We start from the raw sequence: 25144 nt of genomic DNA, 5'->3' as shown, positions 1-25144 counted from the left end.
GGGAGACAGAGGGAGAGTTTGCCAGCACACACCAGAGCGCTATATATATACAGGGATAACCTTATGTAAGTGTTACTCCCTTTATAGCTGCTGTTTTATATTAGCTGCCAATAGTGCCCCCCCTCTCTTGTTTTACCCTGATTCTGTAGCAGGACTGCAGGGGAGAGGCAGGGAGCCGTCCTTCCAGCGGAACTGTGAGGGAAAATGGCGCTTGTGTGCTGAGGAGATAGGCTCCGCCCCCTTCACGGCGGCCTTTTCTCCCGCTTTTTTTAGGAAAACTGGCAGGGGTGAAATGCATCCATATAGCCCAGGAGCTATATGTGATGTATTTTACTTCTAAGCAGCTCAGGAGAGCCACCTAGCATGCACCCTTCTCGTTCGGGCACAAAAATCTAACTGAGGCTTGGAGGAGGGTCATAGGGGGAGGAGCCAGTGCACACCAGCTAGTCTAAAGCTTTTACTTTTTGTGCCCAGTCTCCTGCGGAGCCGCTATTCCCCATGGTCCTTACGGAAGTCCCAGCATCCACTAGGACGTCAGAGAAATATATATATAATCTTACGCAGCACTTCTCTTATTCACTATGTGATCTATTCCCTTCTTCTGCACTGTCCCCATCTCTCTGACAAGCATGACACTGAAGAGCGCAGTGCACTGTCCCCATCTCTCTGACAAGCATGACACTGAAGAGCGCAGTGCACTGTCCCCATCTCTCTGACAAGCATGACACTGAAGAGAGCAGTGCACTGTCCCCATCTCTCTGACAAGCATGACACTGCAGAGCGCAGTGCACTGTCCCCATCTCTCTGACAAGCATGACACTGCAGAGCGCAGTGCACTGTCCCCATCTCTCTGACAAGCATGACACTGCAGAGCGCAGTACACTGTCCCCATCTCTCTGACAAGCATGACACTGCAGAGCGCAGTGCACTGTCCCCATCTCTCTGACAAGCATGACACTGCAGAGCGCAGTGCACTGTCCCCATCTCTCTGACAAGCATGACACTGCAGAGCGCAGTGCACTGTCTCCATCTCTCTGACAAGCCTGACACTGCAGAGCCCAGTGCACTGTCTCCATCTCTCTGACAAGCATGACACTGCAGAGCGCAGTGCACTGTTCCCATCTGACAAGCATGACACTGCAGAGCGCAGTGCACTGTCTCCATCTCCCTGACAAGCATGACAGTGCAGAGCGCAGTGCACTGTCCCCATCTCTCTGACAAGCATGACACTGCAGAGCGCGATGTACTCACTGTCTTGGCTCCGAGTATATGAGCTACAAGGATCTCGCTTGATTCAACTGGCTCAGGGATTCCATGATCCTGAAAGACGTTCTGCCAGTGCAGAGCCAGCTGTTCCGCAGTAACCGCGCCTGACCCCAACCGTCTGCATATCGCTGGAGTTTGGGTGACTTTGGGAAGGAGCCGGCGCAGGATATGAGGTATAATAGGCATGGCCTGAAATAAAAGGCACAAACAGGGCTCAGAGTAATCACCATAGACAGATAAAGGAGAGGACAGGACAGTAACAGGAGGTCATCGCAGAGCAGTAACGGTTCTGTTCCCGGCAGAGCAGATGTGCGCTTTACTTTTCTGTTCTAGAGAGCTGACCAGCCGGAGCAGAACGGATTGTTAGTTACATCGCTTAGTATTTTGTGCACCATCTATTAGTAAAACCTCATATCTTGGCTATAAATTCCCATTATTGGAGACTTTTCTGAGGTAATACAGGATAGATGGTCAGCAGAGGTTACTAGCGGAGCAGTCACACAGGTTCGGGTAACCACAGGTGAACCAGAGGCGGGAAGGGCTTTGAAGTCTTTATTGCAGCCATTTTACCTCATATTTCCAGGAACACCGGGCGGGGAGACGCACCGCCGTCACCAGGTAGATTACAAATCTGTAACCAGTAAATATTCTGTTCTGACAGTTTAATGAGAAGTGAGTGATGGGCGGGATTTGCGCTGACTCGTTATTATGTCATTCCGGTTTGGATTGTCTGTGTGCGCTATTATCGTGTCAGGAGAAGGTCAGGCCTTTTCTTACTGACAGACGAGCCCTCAGCACATTTACATGGAGTCATCCAGGTGTCAGGAATATCTGTAAGGAGGTTTCTAGGTCATCCTCCGGCTCTTCCGCTCCACAAGTCCTGGCATGCCGGGACTATTAGGTCAGACGCAGGGATAACGCTGGAAGGACATTGAGAATAACACTCTGTACCGCACTGTGCAATTATGGCTAAAAAAATAGGGACAAGAGCAAACAAAGACCGAAATCAGGGGCACCTGGTCCTTGTGTTCCCATCCTGCAGCTGCTGGATGTTAGCGATGAGCCAGGACGTGTCCCCCGGTGCCACAGAGCCAGAATCCAGCACTACGTTCCCTCAAATAACTGGTCTACCTATACACATACATGTACTCGTTCCTGACTCCTGTTCCCTACCCGCGTCTTCCAGCACACAACGTGCACTATGGATGGACATTGGAAGGCGATTGTTGCCAAACATCAATGTTCCCGGCTCGATGGAAATGGTTTCTCCATTCGCTGCAGGGATTGCAGTGGAGGCCGCCATTGGGTGCTTTGTTTCCGATGGCCATCCGATATGTAGACCAAGTGGTGTCCGCAGCACAGTACCTCTGCCAATGTGCAGCACCGACCATCAATGGTTGCCTTGCAAAGGCTACATACCATCGTATGGCTTGCAGAGATGGTGGCATCCCCACCACTATTTAATGGCCATCCCTAACCACATAACGACCATTCTCTACTCCTGTCACTGGCAGCCTGTAAGATGGCGGGTCTACTTCACCGCTGGCTTACTGACTTTCCCAGCCCTATATGACCAGGGCCCAGCGTCTGATCCCTTACTGCGAGCTGTAGATGAAGGACTATTAGCGCACCTAAGATCTCCCTTACCCATACCTCCTAACAATCCTGATTTTGGCGGAACAGTCCCACTTTTCTGTGTCATCTCCCATAGTGGGGGCGGAAGGTTTAGCAGTACCCGGAACGCTGGGCATGCCCTCACAGTGACGGGAAATGGGGGGCGTGGCTTGTGGGCACGGCATTTCCCATGAACCCACGGGCCTCAGGCACGCGTGAGGGTCCCGCCTTGCACCGGACAATAGTAGGGAGGATTGCTTACTTCCTACGGGGGCCGAGCTATTAGCTCTGCGGCTCTCTGGAACTCGCTGCCCCGTACAGTACCAGCGGGCGCCATATATGTAATCATAACTTATCCGGAACCTCACGCGTTTCACCGACGGCGCTTTAAAGTGTGGGTTTACAGAAGTGGAGATGTTGCCCATAGCAACCAATCAGATTATACTTATTTATCTAGCACCTCAGAGTAGATAATAGCTAGAATCTGATTGGTTGCTATGGGCAACATCTCCACTTCTATAAACCATACTTGCCTACCTGACCCTCTCCATGAGGGAGAAAATGCTCTGTTCCTGGACTTTCCTGGTAATGTATGATTGTCATCACCTGTGGTGAAATGCCTTTCTTATCAATTACCTAGCTCACCACAGGTGATGGAAATCATACATTACCAGGAAAGTCCAGGAACAGAGCATTTTCTCCCTCATGGAGAGGGTCAGGTAGGCAAGTATGCTATAAACCTGCACTTTAGTAAATAAACCCCTCAGAGAGCATCATATGACACGTGTTGCTCCTACCTGGCACCAGAGGGGTTAATATTGGAGCGTTTAAAAGCCAGAGGTCAGCGCACTTCCGGTGTCCCGCAGCAACAAAGGGCAGAAACATTAGTTCCTAACACACAGGCGTCTATCTCCCTCACCTCCGGTTGCTCTTTAAGTCCTCCCGCTACGCACACTGGTATCTCGCGCAATACTGCAAGTCCTCCCGCTACGCACACTGGTATCTCGCGCAATACTGCGGCATATCAGCGGTAAAGCTGAAGAAACAGTCCGCTTTTTCAGCCACTTTAATAAACAAGGGCCACTTCCGTCTCCAGTGCTGAGCCATTTTGGAAGCGTCAGATGCCGTCGTCGCAAGAGAAGCGGTCTACCCCATAATGCACTGCGCGCCGCTGCACGTCGGAGCCAGTGTCTACCCCTTATGAAAGCTGCCCTCTATCCCTGAGCAATATGGCAGGACGCATGCGCAGAGGCGTGATGACTCACCGGACGCCATCTTCCCGCCTCTTGAGTGACTGCTATAGGAACCAATCACACCGACGAACGGTGTGACAGGGGGTGTGGCTAAGCATCCAAGCAGCACAGGAGGGACCCTGATCGCTGGGAGTCCGCTGTCTGGGCAATTCCCCGGCCCTGGGGCAGATAGAGCAGCGCTGTTACCTCGGGGGCGCCTGCACGTGATGGGCAGAACCACAGGTGAGGCAAAGAGTCATGTACAGGCTGCCTGTGGCCAACCGCCTGTTGTGGTACTACAAATCACAGCATGCTGGGAGAGACACTGCTGGTGGACACATGTGGTGAGCAGGGCATTGCATGCTAGCCCATGTTACATGTATGTACATACTGTATGTAGCATGGTATGTGGTCAGAAGATCTCCTCCCATTGTTATAGCCCTATACCCAACAGGTAACACAATGGTCTGCGAGCGAGTGGTGCTCTCTGCTGCATTGTGCGTCTCAGGGGGGTCACAGTGTATCAGAGCACATATAGATGCGTCTCAGGGGGGTCACAGTGTATCAGCGCACAGATAGATGCGTCTCAGGGGGGTCACAGTGTATCAGCGCACAGATAGATGCGTCTCAGGGGGGTCACAGTGTATCAGAGCACATATAGATGCGTCTCAGGGGGGTCACAGTGTATCAGCGCACAGATAGATGCGTCTCAGGGGGGTCACAGTGTATCAGCACACAGATAGATGCGTCTCAGGGGGGTCACAGTGTATCAGAGCACAGATAGATGCGTCTCAGGGGGGTCACAGTGTATCAGCGCACAGATAGATGCGTCTCAGGGGGGTCACAGTGTATCAGCGCACAGATAGATGCGTCTCAGGGGGGTCACAGTGTATCAGAGCACATATAGATGCGTCTCAGGGGGATCACAGTGTATCAGCGCACAGATAGATGCGTCTCAGGGGGGTCACAGTGTATCAGAGCACATATAGATGCGTCTCAGGGGGGTCACAGTGTATCAGAGCACAGATAGATGTGTCTCAGGGGGGTCACAGTGTATCAGAGCACAGATAGATGCGTCTCAGGGGGGTCACAGTGTATCAGAGCACATATAGATGCGTCTCAGGGGGGTCACAGTGTATCAGCGCACAGATAGATGCGTCTCAGGGGGGTCACAGTGTATCAGAGCACAGATAGATGCGTCTCAGGGGAGTCACAGTGTATCAGAGCACAGATAGATGCGTCTCAGGAGGGTCACAGTGTATCAGAGCACAGATAGATGCGTCTCAGGAGGGTCACAGTGTATCAGCGCACAGATAGATGCGTCTCAGGGGGGTCACAGTGTATCAGAGCACATATAGATGCGTCTCAGGGGGATCACAGTGTATCAGCGCACAGATAGATGCGTCTCAGGGGGGTCACAGTGTATCAGAGCACATATAGATGCGTCTCAGGGGGGTCACAGTGTATCAGAGCACAGATAGATGTGTCTCAGGGGGGTCACAGTGTATCAGAGCACAGATAGATGCGTCTCAGGGGGGTCACAGTGTATCAGAGCACATATAGATGCGTCTCAGGGGGGTCACAGTGTATCAGCGCACAGATAGATGCGTCTCAGGGGGGTCACAGTGTATCAGAGCACAGATAGATGCGTCTCAGGGGAGTCACAGTGTATCAGAGCACAGATAGATGCGTCTCAGGAGGGTCACAGTGTATCAGAGCACAGATAGATGCGTCTCAGGAGGGTCACAGTGTATCAGAGCACAGATAGATGCGTCTCGGGGGGTCACAGTGTATCAGAGCACATATAGATGCGTCTCAGGGGGGTCACAGTGTATCAGCGCACAGATAGATGCGTCTCAGGGGGGTCACAGTGTATCAGCGCACAGATAGATGCGTCTCAGGGGGGTCACAGTGTATCAGCGCACAGATAGATGCGTCTCAGGGGGGTCACAGTGTATCAGCGCACAGATAGATGCGTCTCAGGGGGGTCACAGTGTATCAGAGCACAGATAGATGCGTCTCAGGGGGGTCACAGTGTATCAGCGCACAGATAGATGCGTCTCAGGGGGGTCACAGTGTATCAGCGCACAGATAGATGCGTCTCAGGGGAGTCACAGTGTATCAGCGCACAGATAGATGCGTCTCAGGGGGGTCACAGTGTATCAGAGCACAGATAGATGCGTCTCAGGGGGGTCACAGTGTATCAGCGCACAGATAGATGCGTCTCAGGGGGGTCACAGTGTATCAGAGCACAGATAGATGCGTCTCAGGGGGGTCACAGTGTATCAGAGCACAGATAGATGCGTCTCAGGGGGGTCACAGTGTATCAGAGCACAGATAGATGCGTCTCAGGGGGGTCACAGTGTATCAGAGCACAGATAGATGCGTCTCAGGGGGGTCACAGTGTATCAGAGCACAGATAGATGCGTCTCAGGGGGGTCACAGTGTATCAGAGCACAGATAGATGCGTCTCAGGAGGGTCACAGTGTATCAGAGCACAGATAGATGCGTCTCAGGAGGGTCACAGTGTATCAGAGCACAGATAGATGCGTCTCAGGGGGGTCACAGTGTATCAGAGCACAGATAGATGCGTCTCAGGGGGGTCACAGTGTATCAGAGCACAGATAGATGCGTCTCAGGGGGGTCACAGTGTATCAGCGCACAGATAGATGCGTCTCAGGGGGTCACAGTGTATCAGAGCACAGATAGATGCGTCTCAGGGGGGTCACAGTGTATCAGAGCACAGATAGATGCGTCTCGGGGGGTCACAGTGTATCAGAGCACAGATAGATGCGTCTCAGGAGGGTCACAGTGTATCAGAGCACAGATAGATGCGTCTCGGGGGGTCACAGTGTATCAGAGCACAGATAGATGCGTCTCAGGGGCGTCACAGTGTATCAGAGCACAGATAGATGCGTCTCAGGGGGGTCACAGTGTATCAGAGCACAGATAGATGTGTCTCAGGGGGGTCACAGTGTATCAGAGCACAGATAGATGCGTCTCAGGAGGGTCACAGTGTATCAGAGCACAGATAGATGCGTCTCAGGGGAGTCACAGTGCATCAGCGCACAGATAGATGCGTCTCAGGGGGGTCACAGTGTATCAGAGCACAGATAGATACGCTGTGTCCCCCCTGAGACGTATCAGAGCACAGATAGATGCGTCTCAGGGGGGTCACAGTGTATCAGAGCACAGATAGATGCGTCTCAGGGGGGACACAGTGTATCAGCGCACAGATAGATGCGTCTCAGGGGGGTCACAGTGTATCAGCGCACAGATAGATGCGTCTCAGGGGGGTCACACTGCATCAGCGCACAGATAGATGCGTCTCAGGGGGGTCACAGTGTATCAGCGCACAGATAGATGCGTCTCAGGGGCGTCACAGTGTATCAGAGCACAGATAGATGCGTCTCAGGGGGGTCACAGTGTATCAGCGCACAGACGTTCACTATTGATGACTGCACTGTTTTGCAGGGTGACACAAGTTCTGTGGAAAGGGGTCGGCTTGGGGATAACCTGGGTCCACGCTGCAGTTTAGACGGGTGTATGAGCGGAGACCCGGGGCCACGCTGCAGTGTAGAAGGGTGTAGGAGCGGAGACCCGGGGCCACGCTGCAGTGTAGAAGGGTGGTAGAGCGGAGACCCGGGGCCACGCTGCAGTGTAGAAGGGTGTAGGAGCGGAGACCCGGGGCCACGCTGCAGTGTAGAAGGGTGGTAGAGCGGGTACCCGGGGCCACGCTGCAGTGTAGAAGGGTGTAGGAGCGGAGACCCGGGGCCACGCTGCAGTGTAGAAGGGTGTAGGAGCGGAGACCCGGGGCCACGCTGCAGTGTAGAAGGGTGTAGGAGCGGAGACCCGGGGCCACGCTGCAGTGTAGAAGGGTGGTAGAGCGGAGACCCGGGGCCATGCTGCAGTGTAGAAGGGTGTAGGAGCGGAGACCCGGGGCCACGATGCAGTGTAGAAGGGTGGTAGAGCGGGTACCCGGGGCCACGCTGCAGTGTAGAAGGGTGTAGGAGCGGAGACCCGGGGCCACGCTGCAGTGTAGAAGGGTGTAGGAGCGGAGACCCGGGGCCACGCTGCAGTGTAGAAGGGTGGTAGAGCGGAGACCCGGGGCCACGCTGCAGTGTAGAAGGGTGTAGGAGCGGAGACCCGGGGCCACGCTGCAGTGTAGGAGCGGAGACCCGGGGCCACGCTGCAGTGTAGAAGGGTGGTAGAGCGGAGACCCGGGGCCACGATGCAGTGTGGAAGGGTGGTAGAGCGGAGGGTTCCGGTATGAATGGTCGACCATGTTATGGTCGACAGTCATTAGGTCGACCACTATTTGTCGACATTAACATTGTCGACATGGACACATGGTCGACACATGAAAATGGTCGACACATGAAAGGTCGACATATGAAAAGGTAGACATGAGTTTAACTTTTTTTGGTGTCGTTTTTTTGCGTAAAGTGACTGGGAACCCCAATTAGTGCACCGCGTTCGCTCGCCATGCTTCGGGCATTGTGCCCTCGCTCCGCTACCGCTTCGCTCGGCACACTTTACCGCTACCGCTTCGCTCGGCACACTTTACCGTTCCAATCGTAGTCCATGTGGATCGTAAAGTATGGAAAAGTTCCCCAAAAGAAAAAAAAGTTAAAAAACTCATGTCGACCTTTTCATGTGTCGACCTTTCACGTGTCGACCACTTTCATGTGTCGACCATGTGTCCATGTCGACCAATAGTGGTCGACCTAATGACTGTCGACCATAACATGGTCGACCATGTGAACGGATACCAGAGCGGAGACCCAGGGCCACGCTACAGTGTAGAAGGGTGGTAGAGCGGAGACCCGAGGCCACGCTGCAGTGTAGAAGGGTGTAGGAGCGGAGACCCGGGGCCACGCTGCAGTGTAGAAGGGTGGTAGAGCGGAGACCCGGGTCCACGCTGCAGTGTAGGAGCGGAGACCCGGGTCCACGCTGCAGTGTAGAAGGGTGTAGGAGCGGAGACCCGGGGCCACGCTGCAGTGTAGAAGGGTGTAGGAGCGGAGACCCGGGGCCACGCTACAGTGTAGAAGGGTGTTGGAGCGGAGACCCGGTGCCACGCTGCAGTGTAGAAGGGTGGTAGAGCAGAGAACCGGGGCCACGCTGCAGTGTAGACGGGTGGTAGAGCGGAGATCCGGGGCCACGCTGCAGTGTAGAAGGGTGGTAGAGCGAAGACCCGGGGCCACGCTGCAGTGTAGAAGGGTGTAGGAGCGGAGACCCGGGGCCACGCTACAGTGTAGAAGGGTGTTGGAGCGGAGACCCGGGGCCACGCTGCAGTGTAGAAGGGTGGTAGAGCAGAGAACCGGGGCCACGCTGCAGTGTAGACGGGTGGTAGAGCGGAGATCCGGGGCCACGCTGCAGTGTAGAAGGGTGGTAGAGCGAAGACCCGGGGCCACGCTGCAGTGTAGAAGGGTGTAGGAGCGGAGACCCGGGGCCACGCTGCTGTGTAGAAGGGTGGTAGAGCAGAGACCCGGGGTCACGCTGCAGTGTAGAAGGGTGGTAGAGCGGAGACCCGGGGCCACGCTGCAGTGTAGATGGGTGGTAGAGCGGAGACCCGGGGCCACGCTGCAGTGTAGAAGGGTGGTAGAGCGGAGACCCGGGGTCACGCTGCAGTGTAGAAGGGTGGTAGAGCGGAGACCCGGGGTCACGCTGCAGTGTAGAAGGGTGGTAGAGCGGAGACCCGGGGTCACGCTGCAGTGTAGACGGGTGGTAGAGCGGAGACCCGGGGCCACGCTGCAGTGTAGAAGGGTGGTAGAGCGGAGACCCGGGGCCACGCTGCAGTGTAGAAGGGTGGTAGAGCGGAGACCGGGGGCCACGCTGCAGTGTAGAAGGGTGGTAGAGCGGAGACTCGGGGTCACGCTGCAGTGTAGACGGGTGGTAGAGTGGAGACCGGGGCCACGCTGCAGTGTAGACGGGTGGTAGAGCGGAGACCCGGGGCCACGCTGCAGTGTAGAAGGGTGGTAGAGCGGAGACCCGGGGCCACGCTGCAGTGTAGACGGGTGGTAGAGCGGAGACCCGGGGCCACGCTGCAGTGTAGAAGGGTGGTAGAGTGGAGACCCGGGGCCACGCTGCAGTGTAGAAGGGTGGTAGAGTGGAGACCCGGGGCCACGCTGCAGTGTAGAAGGGTGGTAGAGCGGAGACCGGGGGCCACGCTGCAGTGTAGAAGGGTGGTAGAGCGGAGACCTGGGGCCACGCTGCAGTGTAGATGGGTGTAGGAGCGGAGACCGGGGTACAGCCCATGGTGAAAGTGATGAATGTTGTCAGACCTTGTACTCTGGACAGTAATGGCATCGGAGGTCTCTTTCTACCCGCAGGTGGTCTGCGGAATGTGTGACGCAGCGTCCTGGCTGCTGGTGACGACGCAACCATGAGCGACCGCAGTGTGCCCTATGTGGGGGTCACCGTGGAACCGGCCACCACTACTCCAACCTACAACGGCACCAAAGGGGTGGATACCGGTGGCACATCCACTATGGGCACTTGGCTTCTCTCCCTTGGCATCGTGACTGTGATTGGACTAGCTGTTGCCATGGTGAGTGCCCCTGATGGTATTCTGCCAATCACATCACTGTTATGTGCCTCTGTTTGATTGGCCAGGCTTTCACCTACACAATGTACCACTATAGTCAGTCTATTAGGAAACTGGTGCCTCGTGCCTCAGTGATGTTGGCGGTTCCTAGTACAGTGATAGGCTGCGGTCTTATGAATATTAGATATTGTCAGCCTCCTATTTCTATCTACACAATCTGTATCTGCGTATGACGCGCCTGCACATATAGACGCAGCGTATACCAATGACATCACACCTGTATTCCTAGCTCACACTATGATGTCATTTTCAGTCTGCGCTCTCTTCAGGTCCCTGTCTGTCTCATTCTCTCTCTCTCTCGTTCCTCTCTCTCTCCAGGTTCTGTACATCAGAAAGCAGAAGAGGTGAGCTCTGCCCCTCTCTACGTCTGCCCAGCGCCCCTTACCCCCCCTGTCCTGCGTCCGCTGTCTTCTGGCTTTTCTCAGGCACAATAATGGGGAACCAAATACAACGTTTCCTATTCCTTCTTCTCTTTATAAGATTCACACAAATGTTTTCAGCAAATGACGGGAACCCGATGCCAGGGATAGGTCGCAGTGGGTATGGCCCATTACCGGAGCCAGTGACTGTCGGTAATAGGCCAGGGATAGGTCACAGTGGGTGTGGCACATTACCGGGGCCAGTGACTGTCAGTGATAGGCCAGGGATAGGTCGCAGTGGGCGTGGCACATTACCGGAGCCTGTGACTGTCAGTAATAGGCCAGGGATAGGTCGCAGTGGGTGTGGCACATTACCGGAGCCTGTGACTGCCAGTAATAGGCCAGGGATAGGTCGCAGTGGGTGTGGCACATTACCGGAGCCTGTGACTGTCAGTAATAGGCCAGGGATAGGTCGCAGTGGGTGTGGCCCATTACCGGAGCCTGTGACTGTCCATAATAGCCCAGGGATAGGTCGCAGTGGGTGTGGCCCATTACCGGAGCCTGTGACTGTCAGTAATAGGCCAGGGATAGGTCGCAGTGGGTGTGGCCCATTACCGGAGCCAGTGACTGTCAGTAATAGACCAGCGATGGGTCGCAGTGGGTGTGGCACATTACCGGAGCCTGTGACTGTCAGTAATAGGCCAGGGATAGGTCGCAGTGGGTGTGGCACATTACCGGAGCCAGTGACTGTCGGTAATAGGCCAGGGATAGGTCACAGTGGGTGTGGCACATTACCGGGGCCAGTGACTGTCAGTGATAGGCCAGGGATAGGTCGCAGTGGGCGTGGCACATTACCGGAGCCTGTGACTGTCAGTAATAGGCCAGGGATAGGTCGCAGTGGGTGTGGCCCATTACCGGAGCCAGTGACTGTCAGTAATAGGCCAGGGTTGGGTCGCAGTGGGTGTGGCACATTACCGGAGCCTGTGACTGTCAGTAATAGGCATGGGATGGGTCGCAGTGGGTGTGGCACATTACCGGAGCCAGTGACTATCAGTAATTGGCCAGGGATAGGTCGCAGTGGGTGTGGCACATTACCGGAGCCTGTGACTGTCAGTAATAGGCCAGGGATAGGTCGCAGTGGGTGTGGCCCATTACCGGAGCCAGTGACTGTCAGTAATAGGCCAGGGATGGGTCGCAGTGGGTGTGGCACATTACCGGAGCCTGTGACTGTCAGTAATAGACCAGGGATGGGTCGCAGTGGGTGTGGCACATTACCGGAGCCTGTGACTGTCAGTAATAGACCAGGGATGGGTCGCAGTGGGTGTGGCACATTACCGGAGCCTGTGACTGTCAGTAATAGGCCAGGGATAGGTCGCAGTGGGTGTGGCCCGTTACCGGAGCCTGTGACTGTCAGTAATAGGCCAGGTATAGGTCGCAGTGGGTGTGGCACATTACCGGAGCCAGTGACTGTCAGTAATAGACCAGGGGTAGGTCGCAGTGGGTGTGGCACATTACCGGAGCCAGTGACTGTCAGTAATAGACCAGGGATAGGTCGCAGTGGGTGTGGCACATTACCGGAGCCAGTGACTGTCAGTAATAGGCCAGGGATAGGTCGCAGTGGGTGTGGCACATTACCGGAGCCAGTGACTGTCAGTAATAGACCAGGGATGGGTCGCAGTGGGTGTGGCCCATTACCGGAGCCAGTGACTGTCAGTAATAGGCCAGGGATAGGTCGCAGTGGGTGTGGCACATTACCGGAGCCAGTGACTGTCAGTAATAGGCCAGGGATAGGTCGCAGTGGGTGTGGCCCATTACCGGAGCCAGTGACTGTCAGTAATAGGCCAGGGATGGGTCGCAGTGGGTGTGGCCCATTACCGGAGCCAGTGACTGTCAGTAATAGGCCAGAGTTGGGTCGCAGTGGGTGTGGCACATTACCGGAGCCTGTGACTGTCAGTAATAGAGCAGGGATAGGTCGCAGTGGGTGTGGCACATTACCGGAGCCTGTGACTCAGTAATAGACCAGGGATAGGTCGCAGTGGGTGTGGCACATTACCGGAGCCAGTGACTGTCAGTAATAGGCCAGGGATAGGTCGCAGTGGGTGTGGCACATTACCGGAGCCAGTGACTGTCAGTAATAGACCAGGGATAGGTCGCAGTGGGTGTGGCACATTACCGGAGCCAGTGACTGTCGGTAATAGGCCAGGGATAGGTCGCAGTGGGTGTGGCACATTACCGGAGCCAGTGACTGTCGGTAATAGGCCAGGGATAGGTCGCAGTGGGTGTGGCACATTACCGGGACCTGTGACTGTCAGTAATAGACCAGGGATAGGTCGCAGTGGGTGTGGCTCATTACCGGAGCCTGTGACTGTCAGTAATAGGCCAGGGTTGGGTCGCAGTGGGTGTGGCACATTACCAGAGCCTGTGACTGTCAGTAATAGGCCAGGGATAGGTCGCAGTGGGTGTGGCACATTACCGGAGCCAGTGACTGTCAGTAATAGACCAGGGATAGGTCGCAGTGGGTGTGGCACATTACCGGAGCCAGTGACTATCCGTAATAGGTCAGGGTTGGGTCGCAGTGGGTGTGGCACATTACCGGAGCCAGTGACTGTCAGTAATAGGCCAGAGTTGGGTCGCAGTGGGTGTGGCACATTACCGGAGCCAGTGACTGTCAGTAATAGGCCAGAGTTGGGTCGCAGTGGGTGTGGCACATTACCGGAGCCTGTGACTGTCAGTAATAGGCCAGGGATAGGTTGCAGTGGGTGTGGCCCATTACCGGAGCCTGTGACTGTCAGTAATAGACCAGAGATAGGTTGCAGTGGGTGTGGCCCATTACCGGAGCCAGTGACTGTCAGTAATAGGCCAGAGTTGGGTCGCAGTGGGTGTGGCACATTACCGGAGCCAGTGACTGTCAGTAATAGGTCAGGGTTGGGTCGCAGTGGGTGTGGCACATTACCGGAGCCAGTGACTGTCAGTAATAGGCCAGGGATAGGTCGCAGTGGGTGTGGCCCATTACCGGAGCCTGTGACTGTCAGTAATAGACCAGAGATAGGTCGCAGTGGGTGTGGCACATTACCGGAGCCAGTGACTGTCAGTAATAGGCCAGAGTTGGGTCGCAGTGGGTGTGGCACATTACCGGAGCCTGTGACTGTCAGTGATAGGCCAGAGTTGGGTCGCAGTGGGTGTGGCACATTACCGGAGCCAGTGACTGTCAGTAATAGGCCAGAGTTGGGTCGCAGTGGGTGTGGCACATTACCGGAGCCTGTGACTGTCAGTAATAGGCCAGGGATAGGTCGCAGTGGGTGTGGCCCATTACCGGAGCCTGTGACTGTCAGTAATAGACCAGAGATAGGTCGCAGTGGGTGTGGCACATTACCGGAGCCAGTGACTGTCAGTAATAGGTCAGGGTTGGGTCGCAGTGGGTGTGGCACATTACCGGAGCCTGTGACTGTCAGTGATAGGCCAGAGTTGGGTCGCAGTGGGTGTGGCACATTACCGGAGCCAGTGACTGTCAGTAATAGGCCAGAGTTGGGTCGCAGTGGGTGTGGCACATTACCGGAGCCTGTGACTGTCAGTAATAGGCCAGGGATAGGTCGCAGTGGGTGTGGCCCATTACCGGAGCCTGTGACTGTCAGTAATAGGCCAGGGTTGGGTCGCAGTGGGTGTGACCTGTGCGTTAGTGAAGTAAGGGCAGCTCTCCTGTGTTCTCATTGATAATTTGCATGTTATTTTGTGTGTGTGTGTGTGTGTGTGTGTGTGTGTGTGTGTGTATAACTGTCCCTGTGACGCGCACTACATCACACATCCTGTGTCCTGATCAGGATCCTGTGACTCTTGCACATATATTTAACAAATAAATGCATTGGATTTAGGAGTCATGTAAAAGCCCCCTGTATAGACATACTTTGCCCGCCATGTGGAGCCCCCTGTATAGACATACTTTGCCCGCCATGTGGAGCCCCCTGTATAGACATACTTTGCCTGCCATGTGGAGCCCCCTGTATAGACATACCGGGCCCGCCATGTGGAGCCCCCTGTATAGACATACTTTGCCTGCCATGTGGAGCCCCCTGTATAGACCTACCGGCCCGCCATGTGGAGCCCCCTGTATGGACCTACCGGCCCGCCATGTGGAGCCCCCTGTATGGACCTACCGGCCCGCCATGTGGAGCCCCCTGTATAGACCTACCGGCCCGCCATGTGGAGCCCCCTGTATGGACCTACCGGCCCGCCATGTGGAGCCCCCTGTGTAGACCTACCGGCCCGCCATGTGGAGCCCCCTGTATAGACCTACCGGCCCGCCATGTGGAGCCCCCTGTATAGACCTACCGGCCCGCCATGTGGAGCCCCCTGTATAGACCTACCGGCCCGCCATGTGGAGCCCCCTGTATAGACCTACCGGCCCGCCATGTGGAGCCCCCTGTATGGACCTACCGGCCCGCCATGTGGAGCCCCCTGTATGGACCTACCGGCCCGCCATGTGGAGCCCCCTGTATGGGCCTACCGGCCCGCCATGTGGAGCCCCCTGTATGGGCCTACCGGCCCGCCATGTGGAGCCCCCTGTATGGACCTACCGGCCCGCCATGTGGAGCCCCCTGTATGGACCTACCGGCCCGCCATGTGGAGCCCCCTGTATAGACCTACCGGCCCGCCATGTGGATCGCGCACTCCCCCCTCGTATAGACATACCGGGCCCGCCATGTGGAGCCCCCTGTATAGACCAACCGGCCCGCCATGTGGAGCCCCCTGTATAGACATACCAGCCCGCCATGTGGATCGCGCACTCCCCCCTCGTATAGACATACCGGCCCGCCATGTGGAGCCCCCTGTATAGACATACCGGCCCGCCATGTGGAGCCCCCTGTATAGACATACCGGCCCGCCATGTGGAGCCCCCTGTATAGACCTACCGGCCCGCCATGTGGAGCCCCCTGTATAGACATACCGGCCCGCCATGTGGAGCCTCCTGTATAGACAAAAACTAGACAAGAGAGCGCAGGCAGACTCCACTGAAAGTCACAATTTTAATATACACAATGATCACATACTAAATATGCATAATTAATACTAATTAGAGCCAATAAAAATCAATAAAATCAATAAAAGTCCGCACTACAATTTCATATATTTCCACACAATTTAGTGCATTAATAACCTGGTATATTGATAATGTATGGATTAAATATCTTGAAAATTGGCAGCTGATGTTTAAATGCTTAAAGTCCGAACAATATCCATAAAGCAGACTGATGTTTGAAACAGCTTCGTTCAGATTAGAGTCAGGTGAATATAAGACAAGTGAACTGTTAATTATGAATAAAGACCTCCAAAACCCCAAGTCAACACCGGTTCTGCTTTGTTTAGTGTAGCAGCATAATGTGGTGATATCGCTTACCACATCCTCTGTGTGTACGTAACACTGACAGGAGCTCGAGTGCTGCTAGCTCCGGCGGCTGAGTCCGATGCTCTCTCCTTATTGCGGCGTGTCAGACCAGTTGTTACTCGCCGCTTCTACGGAGCGTCTAAGCGGCACTATATTTATCCAGAGTACCGCTGATCCAAGGTATTGAGCTGACAGCCACGGTCCCCGTATGGCAAAAGGGACCAGTGCAGGTGGCTTTGTTCGGGCCGGTTTGACCCGACAGTGCAATGGAGCTCGAACGGGTGAAGCAGCCGTGAGAAGTTGGGGTGGTCAGATGAAAAGGTAGTCGGATCCTGAAACAGCCCTGACGCGTTTCTCGACCGGCACATCGGCAAGTATGTATAGACATACTTTGCCTGCCATGTGGAGCCCCCTGTATAGACCTACCGGCCCGCCATGTGGAGCCCCCTGTATAGACCTACCGGCCCGCCATGTGGAGCCCCCTGTATAGACCTACCGGCCCGCCATGTGGAGCCCCCTGTATAGACCTACCGGCCCGCCATGTGGAGCCCCCTGTATAGACCTACTGGCCCGCCATGTGGAGCCCCCTGTATAGACATACCAGCCCGCCATGTAGAGCGCGTGCTGCCCCCCCCGTATAGACATACCGGGCCCGCCATGTGGAGCCCCCTGTATAGACCTACCGGCCCGCCATGTGGAGCCCCCTGTATAGACCTACCGCCCGCCATGTGGAGCCCCCTGTATAGACCTACCGGCCCGCCATGTGGAGCCCCCTGTATAGACATACCAGCCCGCCATGTAGAGCGCGTGCTGCCCCCCCCGTATAGACCTACCGGCCCGCCATGTGGAGCCCCCTGTATAGACCTACCGGCCCGCCATGTGGAGCCCCCTGTATAAACATAACAGCCCACCATGTAGAGCGCGTGCTGCCCCCCCCCCGTATAGACATACCATCGCCACGGACTGCAGCCAGCCTAACCTTTCCCACTATTAATCCTCCATATCTGCCGCCTCTTCTCTTTGTGCCAGGCTCGAGAAGCTGCGCCACCAGCTGATGCCCATGTATAACTTTGATGCAGCTGAGGAACAGGAAGATTTGGAGCAAGAACTGCTGGAGCCAAACCGAGATCTGCAGCCCCAGGGAAAGGTACTGCGTGCGTGTGTGTGTGCGTGTGTGTGTGTGGACTGAGTGCAGCTTGTGTTATTGTGGACTTGTCCTCTGTACAACAAGAACATTCACTAGGAGCCAGTGACATCACAGAGAGCGCAGCCTATCCAGTCACTAGGAGCCAGTGACATCACTGAGAGTGCGGCCTATCCAGTCACTAGGAACCAGTGACATCACTGAGAGTGTGACCTATCCAGTCATTAGGAACCAGTGACATCACTGAGAGTGTGACCTATCCAGTCACTAGGAACCAGTGACATCACTGAGAGTTTAGCCTATCCAGTCACTAGGAACCAGTGCTATCACTGAGAGTGCGGCCTATCCAGTCACTAGGAACCAGTGCTATCACTGAGAGTGCGGCCTATCCAGTCACTAGGAACCAGTGCTATCACTGAGAGCGCAGCCTATCCAGTCACTAGGAACCAGTGCTATCACTGAGAGTTTAGCCTATCCAGTCACTAGGAACCAGTGCTATCACTGAGAGTTTAGCCTATCCAGTCACTAGGAACCAGTGCTATCACTGAGAGTTTAGCCTATCCAGTCACTAGGAACCAGTGCTATCACTGAGAGCGCAGCCTATCCAGTCACTAGGAACCAGTGACATCACTGAGCGTGCGGCCTATCCAGTCACTAGGAGACAGTGACATCACCGAGAGTGCTCCCCCATTTTCGGCCAGTCACGCCCCCTTTTTGGGAGCGCACGCACAAGGATCCCTCCCCGCACGTCGGCTCCCTGCCCTGACCCCTTCTCCCAGGACCGCTACATTAGGGTCTGTCTGGTGCCCTCTCTGCAGTCTTACATATGTACCGCTTATAGATAATGGATAACGTCATTCACAGGACAAGGTGTTTGGTGTGTGACCTGCACTACATACTATACTGTATGTCATGTGTAGTGGCCTGTCTCTCTCGTTATTGTGGGACTTGTAGTTCCACAACAGATGGAAAGTCACCAGTTACCTACGACTGCGCTGTATAGATCAGATATCTTGGATTCATTGTCAGTGTTCTCTATTATGTCTGGTTACGAATGAGATTATTCGGAGATTGTCATGTTGCAGTGATGTCACTGGTTACTAAGGATGCGTCCGACGGATTATGATGTGTCGGCACTGATGTCAGTACTTGTGACAGGACGGTACCGTACGGAAGCACTCGCCGCTTGCCGCGTCCCGTTGACTGCGCACAGAATAGAAGGTCAAGCCGCACGAGGCCTGACCACATAGGGGATTCCCGCTTACCGTCAGTAACCGCCTGTTACTGACTCCACCCACTGCGCTGTGGGCGGGTTCTTGCTGCCACCACCAAACTCCTAACCTGCCGTGGCGTTTGGAACCACGGTTCTGCTCTGTATGTGCCGACGCACTGCCTTACCACCCCTGTGTGGTGCTGACGAATCCCCACTAGCCACTTGCTAGGCCTCTACCGGTAGCTGGCGGAAGGCGGAGCTTGGAGACGCTAGGTACTTCCCTGGACAGCCGGAGGACGGGGCTAGGTTTGGCCTAACCCTGTTGGTCACAAGATGAAGCAGTCTTCTTGAGGCAAAGATGTTTATTTGCTCAATAGTTCTAAAGAGAACCCTTCCCTATTGCTAGGGGCAACAGCATACAATCAGATGTTTCAGCAGAATAAAGATGGTACAACTACACTACTCTGGAGGCACGCAGGTCTCCTTTTTATGTCAGTTTTCCACACAGTATCACAGGGGGGTAAGCCCTCCCTGTCTTCTCCAACCAATCAGGTTATCTTACAAAATACCAATAAATCACATTTTACAAGGATATAAGTGCAATAAAACAATATCCTCCATCCTGTCACCCAGACAACGTTTGGTATCAGATTAACATTCACTATTGATAAATTTATCACATAGCTTCAAAATACAAATGTTTCTGTCTCAGTCACATCTCCAGGCAAACCCAGTATTTGAGATTACAACAGGAATGGCTACAATACAAACAAACAGTCTTCCTTCCTGCATAGGTCGTTTGTATGTCAATTAAATCAGGTACATGAAACAAGTTCCAAGCCCATAGACCCAGTGATTAGCATCTCTCTCTAAGGAACTTACACATCAAAAGGTATTGTCCTTCACACCTCTCTGATAGGAAGTGGCATGCTAAGGGCCCTGTCCTATTCCCAGAGGATAAGATTCAGACATCTATAAGAGTAAGTGCATTTTCCTCTTTAAATATACAGATGACCACATCTTGAATATAAAATACAGTTAAACATGCATTCCTGCAATTGTGCATAGAGCACTACATATGACATGTTAAATCACATCATTAAACAAACTTTTAAACAGTCCGTGCCCAGCGCCGTAAGTACGTTTAACAGTGACTCCCAGCGCCCATTGTCCCTTAATATGGCGCCGGGCACGAGGGTTAACACCTTCAGTGCCGCAGCCGCCATTACACGTGTGGCTGGTTGGTCTCTCCGGCCACAGTACTGTACTGACTGCTGCTTTGTATGTGATGCTGCTTTGTTTCCCCCTGTGCCTCGTGTGACCTGTGCCCTCTCTGTGTTGGTATTCTTAGGTCCTTCTCACCAGCCTGTGCCCGCTGCAGAGACCCACCCGCCTGGTTTTCACCGACGTTGCCAACGCCATCAGCGCTTGAGGAGGATTCCGTGTTCCACAGGGTGACGTCTATCACTGGGCGGGATCCGTGTCACTGTGACTCACCGTGTTTTCTGTGTCACCGTGCCCTGGGAGATAACCACGGGATGGGAGTGCGGGCTGCCCCCTGCCGGCTCCAGTAATGTCACATTGCTCCGCACACAGGTAACCTCCTGGGCCTGTGATCAGGAAAACATGATATCCTGGACTGTACGCCAACGGCTGTGATTCCCTGAGACCTAACTACAGTATACTTCTGTACAGCAATGGCTGTGATTCCCTGAGACCTAACTACAGTATACTTCTGTACAGCAACGGCTGTGATTCCCTGAGACCTAACTACAGTATACTTCTGTACAGCAACGGCTGTGATTCCCTGAGACCTAACTATACTTCTGTACAGCAACGGCTGTGATTCCCTGAGACCTAACTATACTTCTGTACAGCAACGGCTGTGATTCCCTGAGACCTAACTATACTTCTGTACAGCAACGGCTGTGATTCCCTGAGACCTAACTATACTTCTGTACAGCAACGGCTGTGATTCCCTGAGACCTAACTACAGTATACTTCTGTACAGCAACGGCTGTGATTCCCTGAGACCTAACTACAGTATACTTCTGTACAGCAACGGCTGTGATTCCCTGAGATCTAACTACAGTATACTTCTGTACAGCAACGGCTGTGATTCCCTGAGACCTAACTACAGTATACTTCTGTACAGCAACGGCTGTGATTCCCTGAGACCTAACTATACTTCTGTACACCAACGGCTGTGATTCCCTGAGACCTAACTATACTTCTGTACAGCAACGGCTGTGATTCCCTGAGACCTAACTATACTTCTGTACAGCAACGGCTGTGATTCCCTGAGATCTAACTACAGTATACTTCTGTACAGCAACGGCTGTGATTCCCTGAGATCTAACTACAGTATACTTCTGTACACCAACGGCTGTGATTCCCTGAGACCTAACTATACTTCTGTACAGCAACGGCTGTGATTCCCTGAGACCTAAGTATACTTCTGTACAGCTAGCATCACACGTGCCGTGTTAGAAGACGTACACAGCGTCATATGGTATAGTGTTGGGAGACTTACACAGCGTCACACGATTCCTTACCAGGGACCTGCACAGCGTCACACCGTATAGTGTTGGGAGACTTACACAGCGTCACACGGTTCTGTACCAGGGGTCCGGCACAGCGTCACACTGTATAGTGTTGGGAGACTTACACAGCGTCACACGGTTCTGTACCCGGGAATACGGCACAGCGTCACACCGTATAGTGTTGGGAGACTTACACAGCGTCACACGGTTCTGTACCAGGGGTCCGGCACAGCGTCACACTGTATAGTGTTGGGAGACTTACACAGCGTCACACGGTTCTGTACCAGGGACCTGCACAGCGTCACACTGTATAGTGTTGGGAGACTTACACAGCGTCACACGGTTCTGTACCAGGGGTACGGCACAGCGTCACACTGTATAGTGTTGGGAGACTTACACAGCGTCACACGGTTCTGTACCAGGGGTACGGCACAGCGTCACACTGTATAGTGTTGGGAGACTTACACAGCGTCACACGGTTCTGTACCAGGGGTACGGCACAGCGTCACACTGTATAGTGTTGGGAGACTTACACAGCGTCATACGGTTCTGTACCAGGGGTACGGCACAGCGTCACACTGTATAGTGTTGGGAGACTTACACAGCGTCACACGGTTCCATACCAGGGACCTGCACAGCGTCGCACAATGCTGTACCATTGTACCCGCCCTACATTTCCTTCCCAGCAGAAGGACTTTGGGGATCTAGTCTCCCCTTTATCCCGGGACGTGGCACTTGCACTTTGTCCGAGCGGTATTGGTGAGAGCGACGTAACCAAGGAACACGCACAGTGCCACAAGTTACTATCGCCGCGCCACTCCTGATTCATCTAAGATTAAAGAGCGAAGTTTTAGGAGAACACCAAAGCCTTTGAATTGAACGAAGCCGGTGGTTCTAACGAGGCTGCAGGCTGGCCTTCCATGTGACGTTTTTACGGTTTCCCCTGTGCGTGTTTTTCGTAGCGCCCGATAACCTTCAAATTTTGGTGCAGTCGGCATGACGGCTCTGTATGTGAAGACTGTGATCACCGAGAGATGTAGTTGCCGCACAGTTACAAGCACTTGCACGCACAACGATACGATGCAGCCGTACACGACGCGCTACTGCCGCACATTGCTGCCTGTATAGTTCCGCAGCAGCACACCGCGCCCGGTACTCTGTATAAGCCTGGATTAATGCTGCCTGTGAGGTGTTCTGCACACAACCGGCTCTGCTAGGACCTGGTCACACCGCTGAACGCTGACTCCCTTTTCTGCATACGCCCCTCTGTCTGGCCTGTGGTGGCCCCACAGCAGTGCACAGGACTGACGCAGCTGTCACTTGTCCCCTGTCACATGACTCTTTACGTTGGTCGGTCTGTTAGGACACAGCAGAAAAGTAAATATTGGTTTAACTCCTTCATCACTGCGGGACTGCTGTGTAGCCAAGGGTAAGACCGTCTGCCTGTCCCGCTCCCCTGGCAGCGCGGATTTCTGCTGTTTATTGGAAGAATAATTATTTATTTGTTTGGAACTTCATTAAAATTCCTGAAACCCCACAGATCCGTGTCTCCTGCCTCGTGAGTGATCGGGGCCTACAATCCCTCTGCGCTTTCTCCATCTTAGGAACACAACCCTTGTAGATTAGTGGTAGTTTCTGTGTCTGACGCCTTTATTTCTCATATGTCCTGGAGGATGCTGGGGTCCACTTCATGATCATGGGGTATAGACGGTTCTGCAGGAGCCATGGGCACTCAAAGACTTTTCAATGGGTGTGAACTGGCTCCTCCCTCTGTGCCCCTCCTCCAGACTCCAGTTTTAGAAATGTGCCCAGGCAGACTGGATGCACTCTGAGGAGCTCTACTGAGTATCTCTGAAAAGACTTATGTTAGGTTTTCTATTTTCAGGGAGAACTGCTGGCATCAGACTCCCTGCTTCGTGGGACTGAGGGGGCAGAAGCAGAACCAACTTCCTAAAGAGTTTCATGGCTCTGCTTCTGGCTGACAGGACACCATTAGCCCCTGAAGGGAACTGAACGCTAGCTGTGCCTAGATGCTCACTCTCACAGCACGCCGTCACCCCCCTCATCAAGCCAGAAGTCAGGTGAGTAGAAGAAGACAGATCTTCTATCAACATAGGGACGGCTAAATGTACCGCGCGGCTGGCGGGAGTGCAGCGAGCCATTGCTGTCCACACACACAAGCACTGCAGGGGGGGGGCACAAGCGAGTTTGATGCTTTACAAGTGTATTTACATTGTAAAACAGCGCTGAACGTCAGTGGGCATTCTGTGTTCACAGGCATTAGATACTGGCGCTGGGGTTGTGAACTGGCTGCTCCTAAACTGTGTCCGTCTGACAGATTTTACTGTGGGTCTGTCCCCTTTAAGTCCCAGCGTGTCTGTGTTGTGCACTTGTGTAAGACATGTCTGAGGCAGGGCGTTCTTCCCCGGAGGAAGCCATTTTAGGGACACAGAAGTGTAAGATGGTGGCGCTGCTGGCACACCAAGAGCCTGCATGGGTGAAAGAAATACGTGATTGTGACAGGACGATACCGTACGGAAGCACTCGCAGCTTCCGCGTCCCGTTGACTGCGCACAGAATGGAAGGTCAAGCCGCACGAGGCCTGACCACATAGGGGATTCCCGCTTACCGTCAGTAACCGCCTGTTACTGACTCCACCCACTGCGCTGTGGGCGGGTTCTCGCTGCCACCACCAAACTCCTAACCTGCCGTGGCGTTTGGAACCACGGTTCTGCTCTGTATGTGCCGACGCACTGCTTTACCACACCTGTGTGGTGTCGACGAATCCCCACTAGCCACTTGCTAGGCCTCTACCGGTAGCTGGCGGAAGGCGGAGCTTGGAGACGTCAGGTGCTTCCCTGGACAGCCGGAGGACGGGGCTAGGTTTGGCCTAACCCTGTTGGTCACAAGATGAAGCAGTCTTCTTGAGGCAAAGGTGTTTATTGCTCAAATAACCTTTAAAAAGGCTCCTCCCTATTGCTAGGGGCAACAGCATACAATTAAGATGTTTCAGCAGAAGAAGATGTTACAATACACACTCCTATGGGCCAACTGCCCTTCTTTTATCCCTCTCCAAGACCCCTTACCACAGGGGGTAAGCCCGCCCTGTGGTGTACAACCAATCAATGTTTACCCATGAGCTGTGCATGCTCTGGTCTCATGCACACCCAACATTGGTCCCTATGGACAGTGGGGAGTGGTCGGTCTCCTTGGACTCTCCCATCTGGGAGAGCAGGGTACTCCCACGGTGCCGTTCAGTCTGGCTGGGGGGAGGTTTTCCCTCCTAAACTGACTTCCAGAAACCTGCCCGGGACCCCTCTCACTGCCTGCAGCCTGGATTTGGGCTCCAGAGCTGGGCAGCCTGGCTCCCCGGTCCAGGTTTCCTGGCCACTACGGCTGATCTCCATGGAGCTCCAAGAAACCACTCAGCTTGTTTTATAGCTAAGCTGCTTCTCTTTCTCCCTGTGCCCATTGGAACTGTGAGGCTGGATGGGAAAGCATTCCGTTTTTAGGGAAAAGGTCTGGGAGAATCCATCAGCCTGCACAGCCATGGATTCCCCCCTCCTGGGACACACAATCAAGTAAGTGCAATTTCTCTTTAAATACATTACATTTTAAATCACACTGTACATTTCCCTGTAACTATACACTGAGCCTGTGCCCTGCACAGACTCTACATACTCAGGCACTGCAGTGCCTTCCCTAGCCCTGCAGCCTGGCTGCTAGGGCTCTCCCTCTCAGTGCTGGAGGTATGGGGCTGGCTTCCCCCATCCTCCAGCCTGCCTT

The 25144-nt window shown here is 54.1% G+C and overlaps 2 protein-coding genes across 6 annotated transcripts in view; one reads left to right on the top strand and one right to left on the bottom strand.

Annotated features, from left to right (window-relative positions):
• HEMK1 (HemK methyltransferase family member 1) overlaps positions 1 to 4096 on the bottom strand; it is a 54509-nt gene extending 50413 nt beyond the window's left edge. For 2 of the 4 annotated variants that reach the window (XM_063941377.1, XM_063941378.1), the window contains exons 1-2: positions 3800 to 4094; positions 1252 to 1455 (exon numbers count right to left, since the gene is read on the bottom strand). In XM_063941377.1, the coding sequence (XP_063797447.1) occupies positions 1252 to 1452 (201 nt within the window). In that variant the 5' untranslated portion in view covers positions 1453 to 1455; positions 3800 to 4094. Of the gene's footprint in view, positions 1 to 1251; positions 1456 to 3799 lie in introns of all 4 variants that reach the window. The other 2 variants (XM_063941379.1, XM_063941376.1) reach the window with 2 other exon arrangements.
• An 80-nt stretch (positions 4097 to 4176) lies between these two features.
• Positions 4177 to 22897, top strand: C9H3orf18 (chromosome 9 C3orf18 homolog). 2 transcript variants are annotated; one of them, XM_063941380.1, is made up of 5 exons: positions 4177 to 4355; positions 10445 to 10662; positions 11038 to 11063; positions 17488 to 17605; positions 20167 to 22897. In XM_063941380.1, exons 2-5 carry the CDS (start codon positions 10498 to 10500, stop codon positions 20245 to 20247), a joined length of 390 nt encoding a protein of 129 aa, XP_063797450.1. In that variant the 5' UTR covers positions 4177 to 4355; positions 10445 to 10497; the 3' UTR covers positions 20248 to 22897. The 2 variants fall into 2 exon arrangements, with proteins under 2 accessions (XP_063797450.1, XP_063797451.1); XM_063941381.1 differs by lacking the exon at positions 4177 to 4355 and adding an exon at positions 4383 to 4456.
• Positions 22898 to 25144: the final 2247 nt, after the last annotated feature.

Source organism: Pseudophryne corroboree, chromosome 9, assembly GCF_028390025.1.
Source record: "Pseudophryne corroboree isolate aPseCor3 chromosome 9, aPseCor3.hap2, whole genome shotgun sequence".
Classification (NCBI taxonomy): domain Eukaryota; kingdom Metazoa; phylum Chordata; class Amphibia; order Anura; family Myobatrachidae; genus Pseudophryne; species Pseudophryne corroboree.
This window is presented reverse-complemented; position numbering and strand designations above follow the sequence as displayed.